Source organism: Gorilla gorilla, chromosome 1 (assembly GCF_029281585.2).
Source record: "Gorilla gorilla gorilla isolate KB3781 chromosome 1, NHGRI_mGorGor1-v2.1_pri, whole genome shotgun sequence".
Taxonomy (NCBI): domain Eukaryota; kingdom Metazoa; phylum Chordata; class Mammalia; order Primates; family Hominidae; genus Gorilla; species Gorilla gorilla.
In genome coordinates, this window is record NC_073224.2 from 193,363,660 (window position 1) to 193,374,077 (window position 10,418).

The following is a 10,418-nucleotide window of genomic DNA, read 5'->3' on the forward strand; positions in this document are numbered from 1 at the left end:
AATCCCAGCACTTTGGGAGGCTGAGGCCAGTGGATCATGAGGTCAGGAGATTGAGACCATCCTGGCCAACATGGTGAAACCCCGTCTCTATTAAAAATACAAAAATTAGCCAGGTGCGCACCTGTAGTCCCAGGTACTCAGGAGGCTGAGGCAGGAGAATCGCTTGAACCCGGAGGCGGAGGTTGCAGTGGGCCAATTGCACCACTGCACTCCAGTCTAGGCAACAGAGCAAGACTCCATCTCAAAAAATATATATATATACATATATGGCTTAGAACAGTGTTTGTGCTGTACCCGTGTTTGTATGGAGGTAGCAGTGGAGTTACAGTCGAGAGTAGGGTGTCAGGGTTTCTCAGAGGTGGAATGGCTCAGGGTGATGACAAGGGTGATAAAGTCCTGAAGGTGATGAGGTATGAGGAAGTGTAGCTGAGGTGGAATGAAGGAATTGAGCATTGGAGATGAGAAGTCAAGAAACTAAGAGGTCAGAGGGGTTGGGTTGTTGGGCAAAAGATGCTGAAGTTCCTCAGGCTGGAGAGGAAAGTGGAGCTAGTTCCAGAGCCTTGGAGGGAAGGAGACAGACAGGAAGAGCAGTTCCACTCCTGCCAGTCTGAAGTCCTCTCTCTCCACCCCTCCGGCTGGATCCAGGCAGCTGAGTTGCTTAGGGTAGAGGCAGAGGCCCAGATTGAGGTTAGAGATCCCAGTCTGGCCACCTATAAAACCACTGCTGGGGACTGTGGCCTGAGGATTCTGTTGGGGAAGTGTGAGAGCACCAGGAAGGACTGGAAGGGAGCATCTTTGCCTGGACTGCTACAAAGGCTTGGTCCAACCAACACAGACCTGTGATCCCTCAAAGAAGCCTTCGGAGTCTTGCGCCACTGGGGCCTCTCAGCTGTGCTGGAAGCCAGAGCTTGCAGGGCCTGCAAAGACCATCTAGATCAATCTCACACTTTACCAATGGCAAAGCTGAGCCCCAGTGACGGGAATGGTGAGTGCTTGCCTTTTGCCAGCATGGAGACCCATTGTGAATGGGGAGGCACCATCAGAGCAGCCAGAATGGAATTCCTGTTCACCCATCACCTCTCCCAGGGGCTCCTGCTCTCAAGCACCTTCCCTCCACCATCACACTTCCAGGCAAGGAGAAGTCTCCAGGGCAGCAGCTCATCTCCACCAGATAGGCAGGCAACTGACAGTGTGTGATATGTTGGCCTGTGTCTGCAGCTGTCTGTGTGTAATGCATCTGTGTTTGTATTTCTGGATATGTCCGGTCACTGCGTGTGTGTGTCTGTGTGTGTGTGTTCGTGCATGCACATGGGCTCAGAGAGGAAGATGATAGATCCCAGGAATCAGACACAGGAGCTGGAAAGCCACGCCTTCAGGCTTCATCCTCAAACCTTGTTTCCAGCTTGGGGACTGTGTGTGTGTGTGTGTGTGCGTGCGTGCACACGCACATGCACACATGTGTGAGTATGCATGTATATATGCCTGTGTCTATGGTGAGGACAGGCCCATGGATTGGCTAGGGTGAGGGTGATGGTAGCTCTTTGGGCTCTGGGTATGCAGAATTCAGTTGGCAGAAGCTGAGAGCTCCCAAGGTAGTGAATAAGCCCCAGCCGGCGATGAGTAAGAGTGATGAGGGAGGTTCCTGAGGATGCGGGTGCTGGGAAGAGGGCTGGCCCAGATTTCCAGGGACTGAGAGGGAACCGAAGGGCTAAGACTAAAAGGAACAGAGGAGTTCATAGTGAGTAGTAAAGAGCTCAGACTGAGCAAGTGAGGGGCTCAGCCTCCCATGGAGGACAGGGGGCTGGGGCCCCTGGCTGATGTCTGGACTGAAGCCCCCACACCCAGAGGTTCTTGGGCCTTTGGACCAGGAATCTGGAGCCAAGAGGCCTGGCAGCTACCTGTAGTCAAGCAACTGCTCTTGTGCAACACAAACATCCCAGAACCATGGGTTGGGGGCAGAGGGGGGCGCAGGCTGACCTGCTGACCCGAAGGGACTTCAGACAGAGACTCCCTCTCCAGGAGCTCTTGCCTTCACCTACTGAGGACCACCCCCTTGAGCCCAAACTTTTTAAATAAGCAAACATCTCTATACCTTTCAGTAAACAGCAATTCTAATGAGCCAAAAACATGAGCTTTTCAATCTGACAAAACTGGGTTTGAATCCCAGCTTTCCCTATTGCAGCAGAGTAAACCAGAGTAAGTCCCTTCACCTCTTTAGCCTCGGTGTCCTCACTGTGAACTGGGGGCAGGACTGCAACAGCTCACAGGGTTATAGTGAAGGTTAAATGTGCTAATGTAGGGAAAGTGCCTAGCAGAGAGTTGCTGTTCAACATGAGTGCCCCTTCCCCTCAACCAGAACCCCTGTGCAGCAGCTGATTTCCCAGGGAAATAACGGAATCCCAGCCTAAAGCAAATAATCTGGTACAATGAGCAGGTACAGCCATATACATTTATATGTATACCTATACATAAATGTGCCATATATACATATATGTATACATATATGTAAATGTGCCATTTTATGAGACCTTTTGATACACTGACAGTAATTTCTAAACAGGTCCTCATTTCCACCTTTACAAACCTCAAGTAGTTGAGGGTGGGGCAGCAGATTGATTGACGAGGGACCTCAGTTTGGGGACAATAACCTCATTATACCCCTCCCTTCACATTCAGACAACAAAGGCCCAGAGAGGGACCCCAGCTCTCCCAGGCTGCCCAACCAGTGTCTGCTCCTCCCCCAAACTGCTTGTGGACTGGACTCCCCATGTAGAGACCATGAGGCCTCCCTAGCCAGAGGCAGGGCAGCAGGGAGGGTAAATTGCTTGGCCAGCGTCATGGGCAGCTGAATGGCAGTGTTCAGAGCCCTGGCTGGTTGGGAAAGGGCCTGGTTCTGGTCTGGCTTGGCCACAGACCTCCTCTACTCCAAGCTTCAGTTTCCCGCTTCTGAAGATTTAGGGATTGAACTAGACGATCTCCATGGGCTCAGCAGCTTGGAGTACTCACTAAAGTGAAGGTCTTCCAGTCCTCGCAACTCAAGAGTCAGAGCAATGTCCCTCCCTCCTGCTCAGGCACTGGGGTTGAAGGCTGGACTTGGAATGAAATAGAAGGGGCTTAGAGGACTGGGGAGAGCAATAGCGTCAACTCAGAGTCCTGCTTCCATAATCCAATAGGCCAGCCTGGAAGTGGCACGTGTCACAATTCCCTGGCCAGAACGTCACACGGTGCCACCTAATCACAAATCAGCCAGGAAGTACAATCTTAACCTGTGCTCAGTAGAGTGGAAAACCAGAAAGATTTAGTGAACAGTGCCAAGGACACCCCACAACAGAGCTAGCCAGAACACCCACAACAAAACAGAACCAACACTGCAACAGCAGCCGCGGGAGGCCACAGTCCACCAGATGAAATGGTGGTGCAAATTGAATTACAACAGCTGAGCAGCCTCAACACCTCACCCCTGCACACTCCCAGATCCCAATTAACCAGGGTGGAGGGCAACCTCAGGAATAAGCCCAACACCCACATGTTCTTAGTCCTTTTTGTGCCTAGGGCAGAGGTTCTTTTGTCTTACAGTCACTCTGCCTCCCAGGAGCAGATAAGAATCAATCATTCATTAGCAATTAGCACTTAGAAGCTCAGCCCCTGGGCTGGAATTATTTTCTGTTGAACCTAGTTTGCTATACCAAGGAAGAAGCAAAGTGATTTTTACCTTCCTTGAACCAGAGAAAACCTGTCTTCCTCTGTGGTTGATGTTTGAGCAGTGTAAGTTCTAATTACAGGAGCTTATCTACAGGGCCTCAGAAGAGCCTGTGCCCTGTGCCTCAGTCATTCAACAAACATTTAGCAAATCTAGCACTGTGCTAGGTTGAGAGCTCAGGCTTTGGATCAGTACACCAGATTTCAAATCCTGGCACCACACTGCAATTGAGTGGTTTGGGGTGAGTTTACTTAATCTTTTTCTGTCTCAGTTTCCTCATCTGTAAAATGGACATGTAAAAGTAATAGTTAATCTTATGTTGTAAAAATTAAATTGGATATTATTATAAGTGCTTAGCATAGCATAACTTAGTTGTAGATCTAAATGTGCTAATTTCAGATTATCATCTAGACTTCTGTTTCTGGCTAAAGTAGACTAGCTTCTATCAGACCAATTTACCTGCTGAGGATAACTTTAAAAGCTGGATTAAGCATTTAAGAAATCTGTTTAAAGGCATGGGAGAGCTATGAAGGCAGTGAGGACTTGAGGGGGCCAAGACTGTGGAGAGAAGTAATACTAGATTTTGATTTTTCCCTAAAGGCATTTTCCAGTTTGTAGGAGGCAGTGGTCATGAGACTGGGGAGTCAAATTTGAATTTGGGGACTAAAAAGGGAACAGTTTTTATTGGGAAGACCAAAGAAACACTCTAGGAATAATGGCTAACCAGATATAGACTAGACTCAGAAAGACTGGAACAAAGTTTCCAATCAGTATAATCCTCGATTGGGTTAAAGTGGCCTGTCCTCCTTTAAGTGCCTGTCAGAAGCAAAAGCAAATCCCCTCTGGAGAAAGATGGTATCATTCAGAGCCTCATGCTAGCTCTATAATTTTTTATACACAATGTTGGACATTCAATAAAAAATTATCTGGCATTTCAGGAGATAAGACCAAATGAACAAAAGCAATAAAACAGACAAGAGCAATAAAACAGACAATAGAAACAAGCCCACTGGAGATCCAGATGTTGGAGTTTTCAGATATGGACTCTAGAAGGTTTAATATGTTCAAGAAAATTAACAACAAGGGAATCTTTCAGTAGAAAACTGGAATCTATGAAAAAAGATCTAGTGGAAATTCCAGAACTGAAAAGTTATAACAAATGAAATCAATAACTCCGTTGATGGATTTAGCAGCAGAAAAGACACATGTGAAAATAGGATTAGTAAACTAGATAGTAGAAAAATATTTCAGTAGAAAAATATCCAGACTGAAACAGAGAGAAGGAAGGAAGGAAAAGCCTAGAAAATATAGAATAAAGTGTAAAAGAGACATGTGGGGCAATAGCAAATAGCTGAACATACAAGCAATGAAGGTCCCAGAAGGAGAGGAGAAAGAGAACGGGGAAAAGATAAGAGCTGACATGTTTCCTGAACTGTGGGGCGATATGATGCAGCCACAGATTGTAGAAGCACCAGGAAGGATACATACAAAGCAAATATCTACAAAGAAGGATAAATACAAAGAAAAACTCACTTAGGCACATCACAGTAAAACCGTTAAAACCTAAAGGCAAAGGAGAGTCTTCCCCGTATGGGAAAAGAAGCAAGATCTTGGCCAGGCGCAGTGGCTCACACCTGTAATCCCAGCACTTTGGGAGGCTGAGGCAGGCGGATCATGAGGTCAGGAGTTCAAGATCAGCCTGGCTAACATGGTGAAATCCCATCTCTACTAAAAAAAAAATTATCTGGGCATGGTGTTGGGTGCCTGTAATCCCAGCTACTCAGTAGGCTGAGGCAAGAGAATCACTTGAACCCAGGAGTCGGAGGTTGCAGTAAGCTGTGACTGCACCACTGCACTCCAGCCCAAGTGACAGTGCAAGACTCTATCTCAAAAAAAAAAAAAAAAAAGGAGAAGCAAGATCCCTGGACTCTCCAGCCTGCAGGGCCTTCCTGACCCTCATCCAGTGTCAGCTTCCAGGAGGCTGATGTGAAGTGAGGTGAACCAGACTCCCTCCTCTCCATCGGGGCACCCTCATACTGAGCCCTCCCCACAGGAAGGGAACCCCTGCCTTTTTCAGATTATGTCAGATGTTGATGAATGAGGTTGGGGAGAGGCTTGAAAGGGGAAGATTTGGGAATCTCACAGCCCCTCAGAGGATCAAATCCTTCTCTTTAAAATTAAGCAAGATTGTGTGGGGTGTGAGCCAGCTCATCTGTTTTCTGAGTCTGGTCTCAGAATGTCTATTCTTCCTTTTAGTCCAGCCACCAGAGCCCCAATCCACTTCCCTCTCTGAGCCTCAGTCTCCTCAGTTGCAAAATGTGGCTATTAAAAAAATTTTTTTTAATTCTTTTTATTCATAAAAAAATAAATAGATGCAGGGTTTTGCCATGTTGCCCAGGCTGGTCACAAACTCCCAAGCTCAAGCGATCTGCCTGCCTCAGCCTCCCAAAGTGCTGGGATTACAGGTGTGAGCCACCATGCCCAGCCAAAATATGGCTATTAATAGGCATCAAGCAGTAGTAGATTGTGATATCATAGATGTAAAAGTGCTTTGCAAACTGTAAACTGCTGTACCCTTTTAGTGGTTGCTATCCCTGCCTGGCAGGACCATCAGCAGCAGGTTAGAGAGCAAATGTTCATGCAGATGAGGAGCTTCCTCAGGAATCTGTGGTCTGTAGATGCCCTCAAGGGTCAACATGTGCTTTCTTTGCTAAGATTTGGGGATTTCTGACTTCCTGCCAGCTTAGTACGGCAACAAGGTGATTCTGGCTGGAGTCTCAGTAGGGCTGCCACCTCTCAGCATGGTGCCAGGAGAGGGAGCCCTGGAGTCATCAGCTCTGGACAGGCCTGGAGGTGGCCTTTGAAGTCCTCCGACCTGCGCATCCTGTGTGTCGCAAGTGAAGGATCTGACACTAGCCTTCATTTTCACTCAGTCATCAAGCTTTCTCCAACTCCACTGGGTATAGGGTTTGGACACTCAGAAAGGTACCTCCACCTGGGAGACAGCCCAACTTCTCTGTTTCCAAAACCAACATGACCAACCTCCCAGATTTGAGACTTCATGACTCCCTTCTCTGTCAATCAGCACCACAAGGGCATGGTTAACATTTATTAAATACTCACTGTTCTAAGCGCTTTATTTAGCTTAAAGTATTTAATTATCACTGTACCCTATGAGGTGGGTTCTATGATTAGCCCCACGTTACAGGAGAGAAGACGGAAGCAGGAGAGTCAGGCCCCCTGTGAAGGTCGCACTCACTCACTGCTCCTCACCCTGCATGCTCCCCTCAGACCCGCGGTACCATCTGATTACTTCCCTTTCATCCCCATCCAGGACCCTTTTCTGGCATTTTTCCCCACAATTCTAACACAGCTCACTAGCTAAGATCTTGTCTTTCGAGGGCCTTTGTACCAACTATGATCTTATGCGTTATAGAACAGAATTCTCAAATAGAAATCATAAATCCCTAGACTCTAATTTTATTACTCTTGTTTCTGCATGCATTTCCAGAATTCTAGAATCCAGTGATAGATCCCAGAACCAGAGACATCTAGAGAATCCTAGAAAGGAATTCTAGCATCCAGCAATTAGGCTTTTGAATCCAGGTTCAACAGTAGAACAATGGGGAGTGGAATGGAGGTAGGATTGGAATTTAATAGAATGCCCAGTCTAGAAAGGGCCCTGGTGCTTTAGATCTGCTCCAGCCCAAGCCAGCCGATGTGGGGACTGTGCCCTCTCATTGACCGTCTGAACCATCAGGAGCTCCTCACTCTCACGTGGCCACTCACTCCAGGGCCTCATCTGATGTTCAGGAGAGTCAGTGTCATTGCTATGCCTACCGGAGTCTAGGGTGGGGATACTGAGGCCAAGTGGCGTGGTCATTTGGGTCCTGGTTCTGGATCTTGGATAAACTGCTAGACCTCTGGGAGCCTCGGTTTCTTCATCTGAATAAGGGGGTGGGGGTGGGGGGCAAGGTCAGATGATTTCCAAGGCCTCTTCCACTTGAGGGAGTGAGTTGCCTAAATCCCAAGAGCTGCCATTTGCCTTACTAGTTAGGACTACTGAAGACGATGATTATCATGTGATGAGCACCTAAGCTGAACTGGACACTGTGCTGAGCACTTTCCAGCCATTATCTCACTCAAATGAGTTCAGGTAGGCTTCCTGGAGGAGAGGGGTTGGAGGGGCAGCTTCTGTTTGGAGGACGAAAAAGTGAGGAGAGAGGGAGGATGACAAGATTGGCCACGAGGGACCCCCGGAACTAGGTGAGGAAACAAGTCGATTCTTCACATATGGGATGGTTTGTTGCTTCCCAGAGGCAGAGGCAGGGGGCTGGCCAAGATGACCTCTGCCCACCCAGGCACTCAGTGTAGCTATAGACGGAGCCTAGGCTTGGAGGTCAAGATACCCTGCTGACGCCGCCCTCTTGCTGTGTGCCCACAGGACCAGCGTGAGGAGGCTCCTGGCAATTGGGCTGTTCCGGGCAGGCGGCAGGAGGGAGCTTGATGCGTGCCTGGCGTGCGCAGGCCGATGCCGCCGGCAGAAAAGAGCGAGGGGCCACCGGTCCCGGCGCCCGCGGAACGCGCCCGGGGCCGGGTGCCCGGCCTGCCGTCGCCGGCGCTGTGCTGCGCCTGCGGTCTGTGCGCGCTGCTGGCGGGCGTGAACGTGACGCTGGCAGGCGCCTTCGCCTCCTTCTTGCCCGAGCACAATGCGCTGCTCGTCGTGGGGCCGGCGCTGCTGGTGCTGGCGCTCGGCTTCTTCGCGGCCTGCTGCGTGTGTAGCCGCCGGGGCCTCGCGCCCCGTGCGCGCTCGGCGGCCGCGGCGGGCCCGGGCCAGGGTGGCGGCCGCGCCGGGCCCGTGGCGCTGGAGATGGAGAGCAGCGAGCCCACGGCACAGGACACCACGGCCGTGCAGCTCAGCCCTGCCGTCTCCGCCGCGTCCTCCGGCTGCTCCAGCCCCGGCCCCAGCCCCCTCGCCCTGGAGGCCCCGGCGCCCGCGGCCGTCTGCGCGCTGCGCTTGGAAGGAGTCCAGCTCAACCCACCCCGGGAGCGGGCCGCCCCCTAGCGGACCAGGGCCCTGCCGTGACTCAGCTGTCCGGGTTCATTCCCCTTCCTTCAGTGCCATTTAAGGGGGGAAAAGAAAGAAAAGAAAAAGAAAAAAGAAAACCTTTTCTTCCTTCCTTCCTTCCTTTCTTTTTTACAAGGGTCTGGTGCTGGGCACAGGTGGCCTCATCTTTTCCATCTCCCACACTCCTGGGTAGAATGTGGTGATGGTGTCAGGGGTCACACCCCAAAGAAGGGAGCAGCAGAGCCTTGGCCCCTTAGATGGGGTGTCTGGTCTCTAGTAAACCTTACCCATCCAGCTTGCTGAAAGTAGGCCCCTGGACCCTGGAACCCTGACACTGCCACCTCCCCCTGGCATTTGGGCACTGTGAACCAAGGAGCACCCACCCTGAAGGGGCTAACCACCAGCAGTGCCAGTCCCCCCAGTGAGGTGGGAGGAAGAGAGGGAGAAGGGTTGAATGTCAGCCTGGGCTGTCTCTGTCCTTGCACACACCGTGAAAGGCTTCCAGCCCCCTCTCCTGCCCCTCCCCACCTTCCTTGTTTCTACCCCAACATGACCTTTGGGATTCATTTGGCTGAGAAGCCGTGGCTCTGACTTGAGCCAGGATGGTCCCTAGAATTAGGGCCAGGGTGAGCACTCCCCACCCTTTCTGTCTGACTAGAAGCAGGAGTAGCTGAGACTGGGGCCCTGACAGAGGTGAGTGGTGAGGGAGCTTCTGCAGCCCTGAAAGTCCTAGTGTGACTTTCACTGCCAGCAATGCTGGCCCCCACCCACCCTGACTGTGCCACACCATGCATTCCTGCAGTGCCTTACTCCTCAATAAAGCACCTTTGGAGTCAGTCCTCTGTGACAGTGCAGGCCGGGAGGGAGGGGTGGCTGTGGGGCCTCTGGCTAAGCACCCTGGGTTCTGGGGCCCTCCCAGCCTGTGGCTGAGTGCCTGAGCATCCTGGTACCAGCCCCTCCTGGAGACCTAAAAGGCGGCTTCAAGGGAGAGGAGTGTGTGACTATGAGTAAAAGACTGTATCTAAGACTGTGTGCCCATGAATGTGGGAACAGATGTGTCAGATTGGGGGACTGGATGAACATAGGAGTGTGACTGTGGGTGTGATTGCCTGGCTCCTGTAAGAGGTGGGGAGTGGCAGCGTTTGGGTAACAGTCTGACATCACACATGCATGTGGAGGTGTAAGGGCAGCAGTAGTGGTTGAGAGCATGGTCACTGAGCAGGGTGAGGGGAGAAGTGCTCCACGGGGCTGTGCAAAGCCCAGACACTGCCCAAGCTAGCTGGACTTGCCGAGTTTGGGCCCAGCCTGTGGTTCGTCCAGGTGAGGGGGTAGGTGAGGGGGCCAAGTAGAGGAATAGGGGCTGCCTTGCAAAAAAGAAAAGGGGTCAGGGGACTGAGGAGGAGACACTGCAACTCTGGGCCAGCCCTTCGTCTCCATGCAGGTACCTAGGCAAGCAGTGACTGGGGCACGGCACATGCTGACCCACTGCCCCCGGCTGGCTATGACTCCCTGCCCATCCACTCCTGGCTTCATCACCAGCCTCCCTTTCTCTTTCCAAGACAGGCTTTGCTACTACTCTGCCATGACCCAGACACTTCCCACCAGCCCTGGGCTCTTCCTTCCTCTGGCGCCATCTCCACCTCTGTCTCT

The 10,418-nt window shown here is 51.2% G+C and overlaps 1 protein-coding gene across 1 annotated transcript; it reads left to right on the forward strand.

Annotated features, from left to right (window-relative positions):
* Positions 1–7,841: 7,841 nt before the first annotated feature.
* Positions 7,842–8,765, forward strand: TMEM275 (transmembrane protein 275). The gene is made up of 2 exons (NM_001357077.3): positions 7,842–7,856; positions 8,145–8,765. The coding sequence occupies exon 2, from the start codon at positions 8,232–8,234 to the stop codon at positions 8,763–8,765; it is 534 nt and encodes a 177-aa protein (NP_001344006.3). The 5' UTR covers positions 7,842–7,856; positions 8,145–8,231.
* The last annotated feature ends 1,653 nt before the right edge of the window (positions 8,766–10,418 follow it).